At 42.9% G+C, this 22,554-nt stretch overlaps 1 protein-coding gene across 2 annotated transcripts in view; it reads right to left on the bottom strand.

The window, feature by feature from the left end:
- LOC146831577 (cytidine monophosphate-N-acetylneuraminic acid hydroxylase-like) overlaps positions 1 to 22,554 on the bottom strand; it is a 567,547-nt gene that overhangs the window by 76,306 nt on the left and 468,687 nt on the right. For both annotated transcript variants that reach the window (XM_085605926.1, XM_085605925.1), the window contains one exon: positions 4,557 to 4,672. In XM_085605926.1, the coding sequence (XP_085462052.1) occupies positions 4,557 to 4,672 (116 nt within the window). The remainder of the gene's footprint in view (positions 1 to 4,556; positions 4,673 to 22,554) is intronic.

Here is a 22,554-nt window from a genome sequence, read left to right on the forward strand (position 1 = left end):
ACTAGACAGCGCATTGACTTAACCACGCATCTGTGTTGTTAAGGCATATGCGTAGTTAAGGCAAGCGTGGTTATGCTTGCGTTGGTCAGACATGCGTGGCTGAGCCCGACTGTTTCCCATTATTAATTGTCTGATTGAGGATAGATTTCCTTTACTTCACATAAGTGAGAAGAAGGCATTGTTAAGGTAGAGTAAGGATATATTTTGTACTTGATATTGCTTCTGCTTATCATCAAATCACAATGCATGAAGATTTCTAGGATTGCACTTCATGTATAACACCAATGGGATATATATCATTCTGTTCATGACTTCTTCCACAATACCAGTTCCCTCTGTTATTCCGAGGTCTATGACCAGAATGTCAGGAGACCTAGGTCTCAATTACAACTTCTGCGTAATTGGTTTGGTATTTAAGAGACCCGATAAATAATGAAGACCCAATAAATAATGATCTTGTGGGGATAGTTATTTATTGGGTGCGATAAAATGACACCAATAACTGTTTTTTTTTACTGTTGGGCATAACATTCATATATTCATGGCTAATTCACTAAAATCCACATGTTCCTATATTCTCCAGACTATTTTACTCTGAAAAAACCAGCAGATTTAACCTGCCAAAATGTATTGGGAAAAAATCTGTCTTTCTGTACAACTACAAACTCATAATTTCAATTCCTGTGCAAGCAGTGGTTTCAACTGGTGTGGTCATTTTGCCATACTTTTACCACATATTATCACCACTTGCTCTGAGCAGGCGGCCGATGTATGTGGGGTTGGTGCATGGGGCGTTAAGTGGCAGGAGTCAAGTAGGGAAGAGGAAGGATTTTTTTGGCAGTAATTTTTTCTCTTTCTTTCATCCGGGACACTTCTGCAGGCTTCATGAATGAGCTCCTTTGTTGTCAACATTTTCTTTTATTTTAGGTTGGTGTAAATTATTGTTTTTGGTTTTAGTTTCATTTCCCAGGTATCGCTCAGTAAACTGCATTCATTCTATTTAACTGTAATCGATAGAGGACCCCTTCTAATCCACACCACCAGCCCTGCCTCAGGCCTGTCTCAGGTGAGGCACGCTCGCCTACATTGATCTACAACCCCAAACATTCCTTGAAACACAGTCTAATATTTCTGAAATATTACTGTAGAGCTCAGGTCACCTAATAATCTCTGGCTCCAACTTATCCAGAGAAGGAGGAGATGGGAGCGTCTGTTTACCATCAACATTACCACTGGGAGTCGTCTGAACACTAAGATCTAGACTTCCTACTTCCTTCTGGTCTCTTTTCTGGTGGTTTATAGAATTGGGCTCGCCCTCTAATTCCAGCCACAAAAGTAAGAAATTTAGGAGTTATCGTGGACCACAGACTTAACTTTAGAGACCAGGTTAACTCGGTTACCTCCTTAACATTCTTTATTCTAGGAATTTTTAAGGAATATCTTGCTTTTCATACCGTTAGATGCCTGAAAAACTGTAGTGTCCTCACTTATTCTGTCCAGACTGGACTACTGTAACAGTCTGTACATGAACAGGCAGCAGCAACATCTTCATAGGCTTCAGGTTCTTCAAAATACGGCTGCCAGACTTCTTTCTGGAACTCCTAAATTCTGGTCCTCTGCTTTCCTCAGACAAAAGCTGGCCTGGTATCTTCCCAACAGATTTCTTCGATTCTCCTACGCAAAACTCATGACAGTCCCCAGATTCAAAAAAGCTAACTGGGGAGGCTGAAGTTTCATCCTGGGCGCTGTTATGACCTGGAAGAATTTATTTTTATTTATTTCATTTAAAAAGCGCACAAATCCCCCCATAAGGGTATCTCAGCGCTGGAGCCACACAAGTGAACGAGGAGACTGAAGTTAGAAAAGAGATGTTTTCAGCATTTTCCTGAAAGCCAGGTAATCTGTGCATTGTCGCAGGTGGAGAGGAAGATCATTCCATAGGTGCGGGGCTAGATGGTAGAAGGCCTTCCCGCCTTGTCGAGCCTTTTTAACGCGAGGGACCGAGATAAGGGCTTTGTCTCCTGAGCGTAGGGGTCTAAGAGGAACATAGTTGACAAATTTGACATTGAGATAGCTAGGGCCTAATCTGTTTATGGCTTTGTATGCCAAGCAGCATATTTTGAAATGGATCCTTTTTCGAATGGGTAACCAATGCAATTTCTGCAGCAAGGGGAGGGAGGCTGTTCTAGAGGGGGCATTGTCAACCAAACGGGCCGCTGTGTTTTGGATAACCTGTAGTCTGTGTATGTCCTTTTCGTTGGCTGAGATCATCAGCGCATTACAGTAGTCTAGGTGGCTTAAAATAAGTGCCTGTACCAGAGTTTTCCTCGAGGACATAGGTAGAAAAGGGAAGACTCTTCTGAGCATACTAAGGTTATGCAAACAGGTTCCAATAGTGGAGAAGACATAGTCTCTCAGAGTAAGTTTATAGTCAAGTCTAACTCCAAGGTTTTTTTACCACTAGTTTATGGCAAGGGGTGGGACCTAGTTCCTCTGGCCATCAACTGGGCGACCACAACACGGTACCATCTCCAAATAGCATTATTTTGGATTTAGTAGCGTTAAGTTGGAGAAAATTCAATTTCATCCAATCAGCTATAGATTTCATACTTGCGCTAAAGATGGCTTGAAGGTTCGGGCAGGATTTATCAAATGAAAGGAGTAACTGGGTGTCATCGGCGTATGATATAGGAATGAACCCCAGTTTTCTCAACAATCTAGCTAGGGGTGCAACATAAACGTTAAATAAGGTAGGGCTCAAGCATGAGCCCTGGGGTACTCCCTTGGTAACCTTGGTAGTCTTAGAGTGAAAGGGGCCTAGGTTGACTGTCTGTGTTCTATCAGATAGGAAGTTGGTAAGCCATTTCAGGGCATTCCCTGTGATACCTATGTCTTCCAGGCGATTGAGTAAAATATGATGGGATATGGTGTCAAATGCTGCGGAAAAACCCAATAACATTAACTTTAGACTTCAATTACAGTTGGGACCTAAGGGCAAATATACAAAGACCCATTTGCTAACCTGAATATGCAATTTACGCACCGACTGGCATGCAAATGGGTAGGACATTTTCAACTTCACCTGTGTACTAACAGATAGCATTGCAAATTGTACATTTTGCCATGTCGCAAAATAACCTGCCTATTATTAATAATTAGGAAATTTGCAGTTTGCTGCCCCTGTGAACAGATACAAATGCTGGGATTGAAGGCCTGCCAGGATCAGCTTACCACCATCCTTTCATTTGATTTTCTAACTGGAAAAGTTTTTTAAAAGCATCTTTGGTTCATTAAAGGGAAAGGTGCTTCTTTAAAAATGATTTTTATTTGATAATACATTTGGGGAAAGAGGCAATGGTCTTTTGGATCACTGCCAGATCCCTCTGAAGCTGCTGTACACGATTCACAAAGGGTAAGGTTCAGTTTTCCCTTTGCAAATCAGATGCCGCCCCATCTGATCAATGGTTTGCGGCTGCAAAGGATTGATACCTTCTATTAAGGCTCCCAGTTAGGAGCATTTGCCCTCTTTCACAATTCAGAGAGACTCTTCCAACTTGTAAAATGGACTTTGTATGCTTCTTGCAAATCTCAGAGTTTGTTAGATCCAAAATTGTTTTGTGCATGGGCCCTAAATACCCTGACATTTATGTTTCTGGTATGTGCATTGGAGGTACACTCAGGGGCAGATTTACTAGGATGTCACTGTTTGTGTCACAAATGTGATGCAAATTGGTGCAAAATCTTTTTGTCCGATTTCCTTTCCAGCGCTAAACATGTTTAGTGCTGGAAATAATGTGCAAGCAATGCTAAGCAGCACATAGCACTGCTTTGCATTACTTAGCGCCAAGGAGGCGTACCATGGATGGTGCATGGGTATTCCCATGTGACCACCTGAGGTTTCTGACACTAAACCCAATTTACTAAATAAAGTAGGGTTTAGCTTCAGAAAATAGCACACCCTTCAATCAGGTGCTATGAAGGAGAAATGCTTTTTTTCTCCTTTATTTTCCGACTTCGCCTGTGTTCTTCACTGTACAGCACATATACAAAGTGGGAACATGTTTAAAATCAGTTTAGGCATTATGTTTTGTACTGGAAGGGTATCCTTCCTGTACAAAACCAATGCTTGACTCATGGAGACACCCTTGCACTATGGTGCAAACGTATCTCCGTGGCGAGCGGCAGTTAATTTCAGTGCTGACACTAGGGAGAATGGAGGAGAGTGCCATATTTCAGTGAATTTGGCGCTCACTCTGCTCTCCTTCTCACGCAGCACAGCATTTGAGGCTGCTGCACTGCATGAGAAATTGGTAAATCTAGCCCAGAGGATCTTAAAGCTGTTCATTTATAACATTGTTTGGCATTTTATGAATTTCCTCCAGATTTATTTCATACCATTATCTTCATACATGAAACTCTAGTTTTAAATTTTACTGCAAAAGTTACATTCTAAAAATAATGCAAAATGAATGTAAAAGAACCGACGGATACAGGAAGCCTCCTGTGATGTCTATCAGGAAAATGGAAACACGATATCAGTATATGAAAATACTTACTGATGATGGTAGATATCAGGTTCTCGCTGTAGTCGTGCCTGAAATCCCAAGTATAAGCCATCCCAAAGTAGACCATGTTTTACCACATGCCTCATGACACTAGCTCGTGTCCTTATCTATTTGGGAACAAAACATTTTGAAACATTTTCATATAAATTTCTTCATAACTTCCAAATGTCACTTTACCACAACTGCTATACATTTAACTGCCTGGTTCTATTTATCCTAAATGGACCACCTGCCACTGCTTTTGGATATACGTTATGGTGACCATCACCTCATTTTTAAAGAATATATTTGAGATAATGAAGTGTGCATGATATTTTCTAAATGTTGTGTGGTATGCTCGCAAAATGTTTTATTTATATCATAGAAACAAATCTATAAAATCATTTATAAACTACAATAAAAGCAGTAAGAAGCAGCAAAATGAACAAAATGTTTTTATTTAATTTTGCATTGTTATATAGCACAGACATGGCTCAGAGGCATCACAATAAAGCCAGAACATGTCAGTAACAACTGGAAATATATATGTATATTAGAGGAGGAGTAATTGCCAGGTATCCTCTTCTGGAAAGTACAGCACCTCAAACATACTCATAGCAAAATGAAGCAATGAAAGGTGGGTGGTATAATAACATTTGAGGATCATCAATCGATTGTGCAGATTGAGGTTGGTATATGATTGGATGGAGTGTGAGGGGTAGGAGCAGTTTAGGCAAGATGTGGTTTAAAGAGAAGAGCTATGTCATTTTTTTTAATGTGACATGACATGTGGTCAGGCGGAGGCTCGGCAGGAGGGAGTTCCAGAATCTTGTGGTGCTTCTGGAGAAGGATTGGTTCATGTACCACTTGTACACGAAGGTGGGGGTTTGAGGAGGAGCAATTGAGCATTTCTTGAATCTTGATCTGACCCTCAGAGACATAAAAGGCTCTCCAACAGCTCAGCGTGTTCCTTACCACCAAGAGGTTCCTTTCAGCTACTGGACCTTTGGTGTGGATCTGAAGCTCTTAAATTCAAGCTTTTGAACTCTTTGAGGCTACGAACGGGCCCAGTCACACCGTAACCATACTACTTGCACCAAAAATCAGCTCGATCCACCCAGGCCTGTCTCTTTGTCCAGCAGCACCGTCAGCGTTGGGAAACCACCAATGCGAAGCTCTAGCCTGCCCGACCTGAATTTTGCACCAAGCAGACTGCCACCCATGATGCTATCCTTGCTCCAGCGACCTTCTTCCAATTGATCAGGACTCTTGGCAAAAACTTGAGAAGGTGAACATTCATTGGGGCTAACCTGGGACTCTATCTGAGCTGTCTGAGGTCACCATGCTGTTGCTGTCAGATGATTGTGAGGAGGAGAAGGGGAGTGGACCTCTCCCTGACCTCCTGTCTTCAAAAGAGAAAGATGGGTCAGTGGAGGGTGTCAACCTCTCTCAAAACCCGACCCCAGAATATCAGAGGGACTGTCGCCAGTTGTTAGGGATGTTTGCCTTTCTGTTTCCCCTCACTCCTGGGCTTAAATATCTGTGTACCCATGACATTGATACAGGGGTCAGCCCCTGTCAAAAGCAAAATATACAGGCTGTCTGAAAAAAGTGAGGGCCAGCATCAAAGAGGAGGTCTATAAGATGTTAGAGCTAGGGGCGATTTTGAACTTCAGGATCCCATGTCCAGCCCAGTGGTGCTGGTACCAAAAGCTGCTCCACTAGGTGCCGCCCCAGGACTCCGGTTCTGTGTGGACTACACGGTGCTCAACTCAGCTACTAAATTGATGCTCACCCCATCTTGCGCTCTTTGATAGATTATGGACTGCTCCATAATTACATTTGACTTCACTTCATGGTACGGGCATATCTCCCTAGCTGAAGGGGCTAATTAGAGGTCAGCCTTTTCCTCTCCAGAGGGCCAGTTTCAGTTACATGATGCACTTTGGATTGAAGAATGCCCCTGCCACTTTCCAGAGGATGGTGAACCCTTCTTTGGCTTCTATGGAGGCTTTCAGTGCTGCTTAGTTGGATGAAATAGCTGTCTTCAGGAAGTGCTTTAGGCCCTGCAGAACTCAGGCCTGACTATCAAGGCCAGTAAGTGCCAGATAGGGCAAGGGCCTGCAGTGTACTTTGGACACCTTGTGGGCAGGGGCAATGTGCATCCCCTCCAGGCCAAAACCGAGACCATTCTGGCCTGGGAGCCTCAAAAGCTCAAACTGAAGTGAGGATATTATAGGAGGTTTGTCTAGGAGCATGGAACCATTGTTGCCCCCTTGACTAAGCTGACTACCATAAAGCAGCCAAGTAAAGTGATCTGGACAGAGGCTTGCCAAAAGCTTTTGACTCTTTGAAATTGACAATTTGCACAGTCCCTATGCTCATGGCCCTCGACTTTTCCATGGAATTCATAGTTCAAACAGATGCCTCAGTTTTATCATTGTGCCAAAGTTTCACCACAACTAAATGATGAGGGCCTAGACCAACCTGTAGCTTTTATCTTTAGGAGGCTACTCCCCTGGGAACAGAGGTGGAGTACTTTTGAAAGAGAAGCCTTTGCTGTGGTCTGAAAACTGAAGAAGTTGAAACCATATTTGTTTGGGACTCAATTCCGGGTTCAGACAAACCACAGGCCCCTCAGGTGGCTAATGCAAATCAGGGTTGAGAATCTAAAATTGTTGAGATGGTCCATCTCTCTACAGGGAATGGACTTTATGGTGGAACACAGACCTGGGTCAGACCACACCAGTGGTCTGGTTTGACTGGCATATACCTAATTGGCATAGTTAGTTTACTTATAAGCCCCTTGTAGAGTGGTATCCACTACACCCAGGAACTATAGATTAAATGCTACCAGTGAGCTTGCAGCACTTATTGTGCCACCCACTTAAGAAGCCCTCCAAAGCATGTTCCAGGCCTGCCATTGGAGCCTGAATGCAGTGTCACACTACCATGTCAATTTGAAACATTAAAACCCCTCTGGCCAAGCCTTAAACTCCCCTTTTATTACATATAAGTCACCCCTAAGGTAGGCCCTATGTAGCCCATGGGTCAGGATGCTGTGTAATTAAAAGGTTAGACATGTACTCTAAAGTTTTACTTGTCCTGGTAGTGAAAAACACCCAATTTGGTTTTTCACTAATTTGAGGCCTACCCCTCCCATAGGATAACTTTGGTGATTCCTTATTTTATTTAATAAGCTGTAATTCCTAGTTGAGAGGCGGTAGATATGTCATGCTTGGTACCTATGAAATTATAATGATAAAGCCGCTTTGATGGTAAAGTCAGATTTTTCATGACATTGTTGCTGCTTTTAGAAAATTGCATTTTCCTGCTCTTAGTCCTTTGTGCCTGTAGCCTGCCTTGGGTCACATGACTGGGTGTAGCTGACAGTTGGGCTTTGTGAATTTCTCCCAGACAGTCAAAGAATAGAGGTATTAGATGTGTCTGAATGGACCAATCTGCAGGCAGAATTTAGGCGGCGCTGAACACAGCCCTGCTAAGACCTGAATAGCCTGTGCTCTGGCTTCACACAAAGGGCCTAACTACCCAGTATTATCACTGCAGCCAGCTAGGAGCCAGAACAAGGGGGTCAGGAAATGTTATGCACTTCAAAGAACCCTTGCTGAAGCTTCTCCAACCTTCCAGGTCAAGGGCACCTGGGCATAAAAATAAGACATTCATGCCCCCTCTTCAGTACACTTCTGGACCTGTGAATCCTCTTTCAGGAAGAAGGACTGCTGTGCTGCTACAAGGACTGTCATTCTGCTGGATTGCTGCTCTGGAAGAACGTCTGCCCTGCTGTGCTTACCTGCTGACTGCTGCCTTCTTGCCTGGGGAAAAAGACCTGGACCGGCAACTTCATCTTGTACCCAGGACCCCAGAGTGCCTCAAATGGCTAGTCTGCTGGCCTCCTTATCTGACCCTCAGAGGCAGAAAAGGCTCTCCAACAGCTCCTGGACCTGTTTATAGCACTTTCATGCCCCACAAGTCCTGGACTCTGAAGTGGCTCTTGAGCTCTTAAATTCAAGCTTTTTTGGTTCTTTATGACCACAAATGGGCCTGTTCACACTGGAACCATGCCGGTCACACCAAAAAATCAGCATGAGCTGCCACAAGCCCATCTCTTTGTCCAGCATCAGCCCGCAGGTAACCGCCAATGTGTACCTCCAGCCCACCCGTGATGACGCCCTGCCTGCTCTTCACACCACACCAACTTCTGCCCATGACACTCGCCCTGCTCCTGGCTAACTTCTTCCAAGCAAATGGGAGTCTTGGCACAAAACTTGACACTATACCTTCAGCGGGACAAATCTGGGACTGTATCCGACCCATGCTCCATCATGGTTGGCCTGAGCTTTTGACTTTGACCCAGTTCAGCTCAACCAGATAGCCATGCTTCCTGCTTTTAGGTGCAGTATTGCAGTTTATTTATTTTTGTATTCATAACTCTGGTTCTACTGATTGGATGTTAGTCTCTTCGGGTCAAACGTTTTGTTAAAATATACTCTATTTTTCTATAGTGGTTTGGGGTTTTTCTTGTGTTGTGCTTTCGGATAATTAATGTTTGTGTGCTGCATAAAGACACAGGGCCCGATTCATAGAACTAACTTAGGACAAAATCCTAAACTTACTACCAATTTGGTATTCACAGAAGGACACTTACTCATTTTGGTATTCACAGAAGGCACTTACTCATTTCGGTATTCACAGAAGTTAGGAGTCCTAACTTTAGGACTCCTAAATGCCTTCTGTGAATACCGAAAGTCTTAAAATTAGGATTTTTCTCAATTTAGTAGTCCTAAAGTTAGGACTCCTAACTTTAGGACTCCTAAATGCCTTCTGTGACTCACGAAAGCCTTAAAATTAGGATTTTTCTCAGTTTAGTAGTAGTATAGTTAGGACTCCTAACTTTAGGACTCCTAAATGCCTTCTGTGAATACCGAAAGTCTTAAAATAAGGATTTTTCACAATTTAGTAGTCCTAAAGTTAGGACTCCTAACTTTAGGACTCCTAAATGCCTTCTGTGACTCCCGAAAGCCTTAAAATTAGTATTTTTCTCAGTTTAGTAGTAGTATAGTTAGTACTCCTAACTTTAGGACTCCTAAATGCCTTCTGTGAATACCGAAAGTCTTAAAATAAGGATTTTTCTCAATTTAGTAGTCCTAAAGTTGGCCATATGCAAATCAGTCTTGACCCTGTGCCTCATGGGAACAGTGCTCTCCATGCCACTGGAATCAAGCTATCCTGGCTGAAGAGGGGTGAAACCCCGAAACCGGTCCTAGGATGCTTGTTTCCAGTCCAGGGAGGACCTGGCTAGGCAGTTCGGGCTGGACTGTTCCCATGAGGCACAGGGTCAAGACTGATTTGCATATGGCCATGTCTAAACTGGGGTGGTGTAGTGGGCAAAAGAACAATGGATTTAACCCAGATCTCTTGACTGGGGGAGAATGTTTGCATTGTCAGCATTCCGTCCATCAATTGTTTGTTGTAACGCTTTTCGCCCTAAGTGGGATGGGTATTCCCAGACGTGGGACCCGTGCTCACTACGCCACTGGAGTCAAGCTATCCTGGCTGATGACGGCTGATAGCCAGAAACCGGTCCTAAGATGCTTGATTCCGGTCCAGGGAAGACATGGCTTGGCAGTTCGGGCTGGACTGTTCCCATGAGGCACAGGGTCAAGACTGATTTGCATATGGCCATGTCTAAACTGGGGTGGTGTAGTGGGCAAAAGAACGATGGATTTAACCCAGATCTCTTGACTGGGGGAGAATGTTTGCATTGTCAGCATTCCGTCCATCAATTGTTTGTTGTAACGCTTTTCGCCCTAAGTGGGATGGGTATTCCCAGACGTGGGACCCGTGCTTACTACGCCACTGGAGTCAAGCTATCCTGGCTGATGACGGCTGATAGCCAGAAACCGGTCCTAAGATGCTTGATTCTGGTCCAGGGAAGTCATGGCTTGGCAGTTCGGGCTGGACTGTTCCCATGAGGCACAGGGTCAAGACTGATTTGCATATGGCCATGTCTAAACTGGGGTGGTGTAGTGGGCAAAAGAACGATGGATTTAACCCAGATCTCCTGACTGGGGGAGAATGTTTGCATTGTCAGCATTCCGTTCATCAATTGTTTGTTGTAACTCTACTATGCCACGGCAGAGATATTTAGGAATGACACTTTTTATTGAGTGGGCATGCCTAGGGGCTATACTGATTGTGGTTATAATTTGTGAGTCAACTTTACATTTTGTCAGTCTGTGCTTGCCAGTCTGAGGACCTGAGGACCTGATTGACAAAGGAAAACCTAAACGGTTGTGTAATTTAATGTTTGTTTTGGAATTCACAACTCCCCATTTAATAGTAGGTTTATGACTGTGGAGCCTCAACAGTGAAAATAACAGTCCATACACTGATCTGTCACACCAGCCCTTTGGGCACTGTCAGATTTCCCTTTAAGCTATCCCAACCCAGGCTAGTGGAAACATCTATCTTCTTCATCACATCTGTAGTCAATTAAATCATTACTTACTGGTAATCTTCATAACCACACCAATCCAATCTTCCTGATTTGAGGTGAGCCACCCTCAGACAGGCCCGTACCACTCTATTCTACATTGTCTATGATTTTATAGACATAGCACTCCTTCCTCCTTCCTCAACTCCTGTGAGTACCAAGATAGTTTAATGGAGGTGCAAAACTCGAAGAGATGGAAGTGAGGGTCTTTGACTGGGATGAGGGGGACCCAATTCATGGTAATGACGTTTAATAGTAAGTAATGATTTCATTATCCCTCATAGACCCACCTTCAACCATTCATTAAGATTTTAGGACCTCACAAGTCAAAATAAAGCAGATGTTTTGCACTGACTCTCTAGTGCTAAGAAGCTTTATTACAAACAAAAAATACTTCATTGCTGCCTTAACAACAACTGATCCGAGAGTGTGAGACACTTAATCCATTATATCCAACGTATAGTGATTGTCAAATCTATTATAGGATTCCCACGTGGCTGCTCCACATATCTCTTGAACAGAGATTCCAGCAGCATCTGTCCAATATGTTGAAACAGACCTAATGGGCCAGCCTTGATTCTGATATCAAGGAGTTTCTTCAATGGACTTATATGCTTGAGAAATCTCTTGTCGGATCCATCTACTTAAAGTAGGGGATGATAACTTCTCCCGCTTATTAATAATGCATACAATACCCTGAATTCATTAGAACACTGCAGATTGATGAGCAAGGTCCTAACATCTAATGAAGAAGGTTTTTGTTGTTGTTCCTCTGTCGTTAGGACTGGTAGAATTATTTCATGCTATAAAGGCAACTTTGGCTTTAGTTTTGGAACACATTTAGAATCAGGTTTAAGGACCCCATTATCTGGTAAGATTTTGAAACATGGATATGAAACCACTAGTGACTCTAACTCTCCCAATATCCTGCTAAAGGCTCAAATGGCTCTTTTTATAACCATCTAAAAACTGTGGGTAAATCCCAGGATGGAACTAACATTGGAGAGACCGGTTTCCTTAAACAAAAAAATCATTAGTATTCTGAACACTAAGGGAGTTAACTTTGCCAGGTCACAAGCAAAACCATAAAAGCCTTTCTCACCACCCACTGTAATGCCAGGGTGGAAGAAGCAAGATCCGCAGCAAAACCTTCCCTTAAAAATTCAAGAACCTTCATATTATTCTACTAGTGCTAGGTTCCATCCTTTGCCTATAAACCACTTAGAAAGGGGATTCAATGCTTCCTATAAATGGAAAGACTGGACCTCTTTTGTGAGCACTGAATACCTTCCATGACATGCTTTGAAAATCTTATGTTTTCTAAGGTCCGTCTCTCAAGCTCCAAGCCATTAGATTGAGATGTTGTGACTGACTTAAACGTAGCTAGGAACTATAGAGGAAAGGGGGCCATCTGAACCTTTCGAAATTTGCCCTTGGAAAGAGTCATGAACAGGGTGAACCAAGGACATCTCAGCCAAAATGGTGGCATCTGATCATCGACACTCACCTCCTGAATCTTCTGCAGCACACTCAGGGGAAGGAAATCAGGGGTAAAGTGTAAAAAAAAATCATGCCATGGTACTGGCCATGGTACTGATAAGGCATCTCTAGCCCATGCCCGAGGACAAATGATGTCTGGGCAGAAGATTGGAACCAATTTGTTATGTGACAATGTAACCATGTCTGCACACAGAGAAATCTGTACCCTGCCCGAGGTGAGGCATAACAAAGAGAAATATGTTCATTCTACTAATTTTTTCCTCTTTCCATGTGTGCTGCATTCTGCAGCAGACATAGAAAGAGGAAAATGCCTCTTAGTCGGTGCCCCTTCCGGCACAAAAACAATCCTGCCTGCTACGGACGCACCTTGACACCATGGTGCTAAGCTGCCTTCGTTGGCATAGGGCAGAACAACAAGATGCCTTCCGGCGCTGCCTTCTGCCCAAATGCCATAAATTAGGTCCTTGATCTGCAGGACATGCTGTGTAAGAGAATATGAAATAACAGCAATAGTGTATTTTAGACATCTTCTCTACAGCAGGGGAATGGACTAATAGACATGTTACTGGTTTTAGAGCCTGGGGGTCTTAGAATACGACCAGAACAATATTGTAGTACCAGGAAAATCATTCAAAGCATATTCACAAAGCAAAATGTATACCTCAAGATTTACTCCTATGTCAACATGTTACCTCACCTACTAGAAACTTTACACTTTTTTGTTATTCACCATTTCAAAGAGTAAATTTACTACTATGTGAAGACAAGCATGTCTCTACTTCGTCTAAACCAGGGATTGCGCCTGCTTGAACAGGATTTATAAATGTAAATTTAAACTAGCAACCTTTCACACATTGGCGATCTCCCTATAGTAAAATATAGAGACAAATATTAACGTTCAATAAATATTTACAAGGAATATAATTTTTTTTTATTGTAAAATAAAATCAAAAATACATTTAAATAATTTTTCTCATTTAACATTGCAAACAATTCCCTTCTTGAGTGGTCTCCCCTTACTTTTTTCTTGATTTTCCTGATAGTGCAGGGACTCTGAACATAGGGGTACTGCTGTCCAGTGCCCAGTGTATGTGCTCTTACCCCTAAACACATGTAGCATTGGCTAACCCCTGATTGGAATGTTAAACCTACCTATAGGTCCCTAGTATATGATGCCTAGTGAACCCAGGGCCTGTCTACTAAAGTGGGAGTACAAAGCATGTCCTCAGGCCTGCCCCTGCAGGCTGAGTGTGCAGTTTTAAAACTTCAAATCCAACCTGGTAAGGTAAACCCTATGCCAGGCCTAAATGTTCCTTTTTAATACAGATAAGTCACTCCTAAGTAGACCCTCTATGCCCATATGGCAGGGTGCAATGAATTTAAAAACTAGGACGTGTGTATTTTTAAGATGCCACTTTTGGAAGCCCTTTCATAGTGGCAGCTAGTGACATTTCAAGGTGGTGTGGTATAAATGTTTGGGGGAAGTTCTATTTGAGGTGGATAGGCACCTTAACATTTCTGAGCCGTAATGCTGCTACATCGGTTGCACTAGTGGTTGCAATACCCAGGAGGTATTTTTGTCTGAAAGGAATTACCCCGTGGTAGAAATATCCTATCCCAAAATATGTCTGCCTCATTGAATTTAGGTAGTTGGGGTTTTGTATGACAGGGCGGAATTGAGAATTCTGGAACTGAGTGCAAGTCAGTGGGTCGTAAAGGTGCTCACGATACAGGCATATTTAATCCCTGGCCTCTCTGCAGAGCACCCTTATAAGGTAAAATCATCCAATTGTGAGAAATTACATAAAGAAGGTCACACACTTGTCAAAATATGTACAGCAGCCATGTAAGAGAAAATGCAGTGCTCATAGGTGAGAGGAGTGAGGATGTTGCGTGCACAGGGGAAATAGAGACGCTGAACAGCTGAAGGTATGAAAGAAATACAAATATGCAGAAAAAGGAGGAAGTGAAAACTGTGTTGAAGAGAACAATTAGTAAATGAGAGATGAGCAGAGGCAGGATTCCAGAAGCAGTGGCGGCTCCTCGTGGGAGTGCTGCGGGGGGGGAGGGACAGAGTGTGGGGCAGTAAACTCCGGCTGACGGCCGAACTTAGTTAAGTCAATAATTAAATAAAGAAAACGAATGACATTGCGTGCGCTGCATCGCCGATTGGCGTTGCAGCGCGCTCAATGTAATTCGTTTATTAGCCCCGACTCTGCCCCTCCTCTGCCCCGCCTACCACCCCGCAGCACTCCCACGAGGAGCTGCCACTGTCCAGAAGATGTGGGGAAAACAATTGGTGCACGTTCCCAGCAGAAAGAGATTGCAGAGGAAAGTGGAGTGAAAGGGAGAATGGGAGTGGCTGTGGCACTCTAAAGACCACTCTGAAGACCATTACCCCTAACAAAGACCTCAGAAATATTTAATCTGCTATGCTCTGCTCCTTTTAAAGCATACTCACCTTTCATCCCAATTAACGGGCCAAGTCATTTTTACTTTCACCTGCTTTTTACTCATACATTCTCTACTCTCATGAGTTGAAGAGTTTATGAACAAAAGGGGCATATCAGCAAGGGCCAGCGATAAAATTATCGCTGCTTTAGCGTCCGTTTTCGGGCGAAAAGCGACGATAATTTTATCGCACTATCAGCAAGGACACGATATCGCATGAATCCTTGCCTTAGCGCCCTTTCCCTTAACGACCAGCTTTGCATCTCTAATGAGATGCAAAGTGGGCGTTCCTCCCCAAAATGACGTGAGAAATGTCGGTAACCGACATTTCTCCTATCATCAATCTGAACGCCAACCTGCAGAGCGATAAGAAAAGTAGCGCTAACCGCGGTTATCGCTACTTTCCTTACGCCTGCTTTCAGGCTGACTTAGCCATTATATCCAATGGAAGATGGATATAATGGCTAAGTCTGCCCTGCCCTATCATCAAGCTTTCGCCAAACGTTGTGCGATTAATGCTGGATTTCCAGCGATAATCGATCATTTGGCAGCTAACTCTGGAATTTTTGTCGCCTCTGCGATGCGCGTTTTTGATAACGCGCTAACCGGGTGATAAATTCCAGAGATAGCCGGCGATAAATATGCAAGCGCTAAGCGCGCTTTGCGAGATTTATCGCCGGCCCTTGATAATATGCTCCTTAGTAACCCTGAACAGCAAACTGCTTTACGTTAAGGTTTGGAACATATGCTAGTAAACAGCATGAGAGCTGTGCAAGGATTGGTAGGGGCATCCAAACCCATCGCTCCTTAGGTGACTGGAGGGCTGTGGTTGTGATCCTTCTGCTCTCCAACACTGCACTGGTATGAGAGGCCTCATGTGTGCATTTTGGGCTGGACAAGGAAGTACAGCAGTTCAACTCGACATGTGCACTTCAATGTTGCTACTCTGGAGTCCAGCTGTCAATGAAGCCCCACCCCTGCCCTGACTCTATTACAAAAAAGTGCACAACCCGGCTGTGAATAAAATAAAAGAGCACTTTGGTTGCAAAAAATTACATCTATATATATTTTATAATTTTATTTAAGAGTACAGGGGGGAATAACAGGGGGACGATGCTCTTACAATCCAAAAGAAGAACCACTCCTGCTTTTATAGTCAATTCCGAACAGCAACCTGCAAGCCTGCAGGAAGGTGAAATTAGCTTTCAGGAAAGGCAACAAAACAGACTTGGCAGGGAAGAGAATCCTGCTAGGATTGCCTGGGTGATGTCCCCACTAACTGCACAAGCTTCAAAGGGGCAGCCTCTGCACAGTCAGATTTAACTCATAACTAGGCCTGCCTCTACCACTGTCCAAGTAGCCAGAGTCCCTTAACTGGTTTTGCAAGGGGAGTTCTTCCTTTCCCTAGACTGTCGACAGGGCTGTGCCTAGAGCTCTGATCAAGAGAAGAAAGATTCTACCATGTTAGATTTTGGCAGAACAGTGCACTGGGGGATTGTTTATGTTGCTCCAAGGCTGGGCTGTATACACCTGTTGATTGTTTAGGGTCACTGTTGAGTGCAGTAACTTTAAAAGTGTTGTTTGTGAATAGCAAATGGGCTACTATTTAGTGGGTGGGTGTTTCGATATACATGTCTGCCCCTAATACCCATTGCCCCTCCCAATCCCTTCCCCTTTTGTAGTAGTTATTCCCCGTTTTTCCAGCTACTCCTCAGGTTCCTTGCACATTTAATATTAAAATGTATATAGGTGTACAAAGACCTTTGCACACATCTCAGAAATCTTTGCATAGAAAAGATAGGAGAGGTGGAGGCGGTGATGGAGGTCTCCGCACATAGGTGTACAAATAGCATTGTGTAGTACGTGAGTAGTCATACTGTAGCACTACTAAATGTACTGCAAAGTGCAATTTGTGAATAGCTCACTTCATCTCATTGTGCCACAAACTGGAAATATGTGAGATCTAAATAACACAACTATATAATACTCTGTCTAGGACTGTCTCATTTATATGAACCCCTGCCTTGGCATCCCTATTAAATTCCGTTATGTGCACCCCAGTTTCAGCTGGACTCCACTTTTAAAAATCTTCTATATGCAGCAACTCATGATTGAGAGGGTCCTGTCATATCATAAACGTTCATGGTAAAGTGTTCCACTGCTTCCTGGGAATAGGTCTGTGTTGTATTAAGGACCTTAAAAATATCATGGCTTTTAATTGTGGAACAGACTTATTTAGGTGCATAGGCAACTACAATGTAATATCCCAATCAAATTTTACTTTAAATGGATCTGCAGTATCCAGTGACAATCAAGACATCCCTTAGCAACTGAAAACAACTTGACATTAATGGGCCACTTGGAATGAGGGCCGCTAAATCTCTCCTCCTTCCTGAGTTAGGACCATCAGTGTTAGCTCTGTCCCCCAGTCTTCGATTTCTACCAGACCCTTTTACCAAATAAGCAAGTGGATGACTCTGCTCCACCAGAATACCCTTACATAGCACATTCTGTTAATTGAATTGATGCAATTTTGATGGCGGCCTGACCTTATCCATCTCGAGTTTTATCAAGTACAAGAGCAGTGGTTTTTATGTTAGTTTGTTGACAAAACTGCCAGTTTTGGAGGTCTCTTTTTTCTTGAAATTCAATTGCTTCACTTACAATGTTTGTATGTCTATATGTGTCTGAAAAGTTGTTAAATTCTAGAGTATTGCATAGTAAATATATAGAGAATATTAGTTGAAAATGCATGAAGCCAGAGATTTTGTATGTGAATGAGTAAAAATACCACCTATCACACAAAACAGGAGTGTTATGCTTCTTTTTTTGTTGGTGTCGGTCTGTCACTTCGAATACTGTTATGGAAAATGACCTCATCATTTCTGTTTAATCCTGAAAGTTTCAGTAAAAAAGTCCTTTCTAAAGTACTCCCAGCCATATGTACAAATCTGTTTAGTGGTTGCAAATCCAGCAATGGCTTTTTGGGATGTACTCCACCCTCATTTTGCGTTGTAGTTACATGTTACTGAATTGCAAAAGGGGGTAGAAGGGTCAAATAAATTGCAACTTCTAAGGGGCATGCTCAGGGCATCCCTTTCCAAAAGCAATTTATTGTGGTATGTTTAAATGTTTTACAATTGTAATCTGGTCACAAAACATTGAAATGTTGCCACTTCCTACTTGGAGTGGCAAGCAAGCCCCCTTGGACCTCCTTCCCCTTTTCGACTGTAAAATTTTATTTACTGGCGAGCAGGAATTGTCTACTATGAAACAAACTTTTAAAAATTCTAAAACTTTTTCTTTTAAATGCAGCCCCATTTCCTTCAAGGAAAATGGTCACCGCTAAAAAAAGAATTTAAGAGCAATCAAATCAAATTTCAAAGCTTTATTCGACGGCATGTCATAAAAGCAAGTACATCCTAACACAACACTATAAATACTACAAAATGGAATTCATTTTTCTTTTTTTGTGTTTAAAAACTCATTAAACCATGGTGCTGTCGATTACAAAAATTAAAAAATTTAAACAACAGTGGATTAAAACAATTAAAAAAAACAACATATTTTTAAAAGTTAATCATACATTATTCGATGTCATAAAGTTCATTGGCTAGTTTCTGGAGGCTATAAAGTGCGGGTGCGTATAATCCAAGCCCACCCTAAAAATGTTGCGACAGCAATTGCCATACAAGGTGTGCAGTCTGATTTAAGTATTCTTAAAGCTTCTGTGTACCTACATGTCCCCAGATTTATACACACTGGTTTTAGCCACTTGCGACGAGGGCTAGTGTACAGGGGACATACAAACAGCAGATGGCCTATATCCTCAGTCAGATCTTTACAACAATGACACTTGATGTCCCGAGTAGATGACCATTTATGGGTGAACGCTTTTACAGGAAGAGTCCCAATTCTGAACTGCAGTTTTCTATCATGGGGCCTTTCTATGATATCCCAATAAGCCTCACAAGATGGTAGGGGTTTAATGTCAAGAAAGCGATCCGTTAGCTTAGCATTTGAACCAAAACTGTGGGCAGACATCAAGATCATATCCCAATACATTTTTTTCAAAGTTAACTTTGATGGGAAGCTTGAACCATTTGGGTCAACCCATAGGTGGTCTAGTTCCAACTTTGATAACAAACCCCTGATTTCCTTAAGCCATGGAATGGAATGGAAACAATCTACCCTGATGATATCCTTCAGGGCAGTAGCATAGTGGGCTAGTTCGTGAGTTGTCATAATCCGTCTCCAGTAAAGTAGTGGACGTAGCCGTGCTGAAACCTCTATTTTTTTCCTGTCAAGATCGTATGCAAGCGGAACGGTGGGGGTACTTTGGGGAACCCCAACTAAACAGCGTATAAACTTGTTCTCTGCCAATGTTAATTGTTTCAAGTTAGTGAAACCCCACAGTTCCGAACCGTACAAAGAGGCACTTATGACCTTCATGTTGTAAATTTCTAGGGCAGGAGTAATAGGCTTGGTTAAAGAAGATTTATGCTTAGAAGCAATTACACCCGCCAACTGATGAAATTTTAAAACAGCCATATCAATGTGACTTTTCCAGCTCATGTTACTCTGGAGAGGTATTCCTAAGTACGTGAATGCATCAACCTGTTCCAATGGGGTACCATTAAAATTAATTACACCTTTGAATGTTTTCCGCTGATTCAGGCACATGAACTTGGTTTTGGAGGTGTTTATCTCAAGTCCACGCATTTGACAGAAATCTCCAAACGCGTTTATTGCCTTCTGGAGCCCACTCGGAGTACAGGATACTATCAGCGTGTCGTCCGCAAACATGAGGACTGGCACGCGAGCCCCTGCTAATACCGGGGCATCCATGGGGGAACAACTAAGGTGATCTACTATGCCGTTGATGTATAAAGAAAACAACGTGGGTGCCAAAACACACCCCTGTCGGACACCACGCTCAACAGGAAATGAGTCGGTCACCTCACCCTGTGCCCCCCACCTCTTGCGAAGTTGTTCTCATGCAAGCGGACAAGGAGCGTTAACAGTTCTGGCGCCATCCCTGCTTCAGCGAGAACCCTCCAAAGTTTGGAACGGGGGACTAAATCAAAGGCTGATTTCAGGTCTACAATGACCGCATAAAGTGTCCCATTGGTCAAGGTCACGTTCCTCCAATAAAGTGCTAAAAAAATAAAAAACCTGATCAACAGAACTAGTACAGGGTCGAAAACCAGCTTGATATGGGGACAAAATATAATTTTCTTCTACCCAAGATTGCAGTTTATTTTACACTAGTCGACCTATGAGTTTTTGGGCTGAGTCTATAAGACTGATAGGTCTATAATTACTGGGTAGTGATTTGTCACCCTTTTTAAAAACCGGAATTATTTCCACACCTTTCCATGAGGTGGGGATAGGCGCACCCTTAGCCACAGAATTAGCTAACCATTCAAAATACTGACACCAAGATGATCTATCACTTAAAAACACATCGGCTGGAATGCCATCCATTCCTGGGGCTCTACCCCCAGTCACGCAGTCTAGTGCTAGGTTGACATCTTTGGTCGTAAATAGCTGACTTTGATAGAAGATAGTGGGGGGAAGTAAACACTCTCCTTCAGATGGATTACAGGTGTATTGTGGTCTAAAAAAATCAACCCACTGGTGTTTGGCAACATTATTTTGGGGTGGTTGGGCTATCCCTCCTCTGTCCCACTTGACTATGGCCCAAAATTGCTTTTGATCTTTAGCTACACAAGCAGATTTCAGATTACGCCACTGTTCCTCATCCCACTGTTTCTTTGCCACTTTCTGTGTGTGCCTGTATATCTCTCTAGCCTTTCTCACACCTGGAATATTTCTAGTTCTAAGTTCAGCACTAAGGTTCTGGCGGGCAACTTTGCAAGCTTTATTGTACCATCCCGCCTCAGATATTTTTATTTTATTGGCCTTAACTGCTTTTATAGTCTTCTTAAAGAACCCTTGAAGTTTAATAAAGAAGTGGGTGTGAGCCTCAAGCATAGCTTGGGGGAAATTTTGATTGGCAGATTGAATGTTTATGTTAGCCACTTCATCTATCACCACTTTTTTAAGAACCACCAACTTCTCTGGGTTCTCAATAAATCTGCCCCATTTAACGTGGCGCATATTATTCGAGGCTACAATATCCAAGGTGATTTCCCCCCCCCCCCTAATTCAGGTTCTCTAAACCCCTTAAGTGCTTGGAATTCCATGCAGAGAGGGTTATGGTCACTTTCCACCCTAAATTTTATGGTCATATCAATCAACCTATGCCATTCTCTAATATCCACCAGGAAATAATCTATGCGACTGGAGGATCTACCATTATCGAATGTTTTTTCTCCCTGGCGATCAGACGGGGTACGCCCATTGGCTGCTCTGAGCCCTCTCTCTAAACATAAAGCTTTAAGTTGAATAGCTACTGCTGACCATCTTTTAACTACGGGAAGTTCCAACTGAGGGACGCCCCATTTACTATCCTCCTCAGCTGCAAGAAATTGGTCCTCATATCCAAGTGGCTCAAATGTGGTATTAACATCACCTCCCACAATAATAGACAGCTGGGTTGGAAGTGCTTCAAGCTGGAGGTCAAGAGCAGTGATTTGTCCCCCAACCATCCCTCTAGCATAAATGTTAAAAATTGCCACTCCATGGCCAGAGGCCCATGTGATATTCACTGACAAAATGTAATTTAGTAGAGAGCTATGTTGCTTAATTTTGCAGCATAGTGATTGGCGGATCCAAATTATCAAGCGCCCTAATGGCCGACCTTTGGTTTTTTTGGTAGCAGGTACCTGAAAATTAAGGAACCCCAAACGATGTACTGGAATCAATGACCAGGATTCCTGAAAAAGGATGATGTCGAACTGGTCAACAAAACTACCCCATTCAGGAGACGTTACCTTATTGCCGATTCCAGCAAGGTTCCAGGAAAGAAAAGTCAACCCCGCCTCGTCTGCTGAGAAGCAAGAGGGGTCTTGTATTGTTAACAAACTTTCAATCTCACTCTCCGTCTCAGGCTCATGCTCAACATTAGTAAATGAGCTGCCGAGTGGCTCTATTGTTAATACCTCAGATCCTAGACTATCACATTTATCCAAGGGGTCAGAGCAAATCGGTTGGGCTAGGTCAGTTTTCTCAGGCTGTCTCTCTAGGTAGTTGGACACTCCCTTCATTTCTGGTTGGGGGATAAGATCATCATTAAATGAGATCAATCTCTGCACTATGGGAGCACACAGTCTATCAAACTTGGCTTGGTTCTTTTTCTCCAGTCTACCTTCCCTTTCAAGTCAATCACAGTCATTCAGATCAGACAAGACCCCAAACCTATTTTCCAAGCTGATTCCCCAATCCCTATTTAAGTCACTCCTACCCCATTTGTTAGAGACAGGAATCCGCTTTGATCTTGATCTCATCGGATTCACTTCACTTCCTCCCTTACGATAGAAATATTCTAGCGTTAGTGGGATTATAGCGGTACCCCTTCGTTGTGGGGGGAATATATTTGCCAGGACGTTAGGGTCTACTCCTGAACTTGAGAAATTGAGA

The sequence above is a fragment of the Triturus cristatus genome, chromosome 5_1 (genome assembly GCF_964204655.1).
Source record: "Triturus cristatus chromosome 5_1, aTriCri1.1, whole genome shotgun sequence".
NCBI classification, from domain to species: Eukaryota; Metazoa; Chordata; class Amphibia; order Caudata; family Salamandridae; genus Triturus; species Triturus cristatus.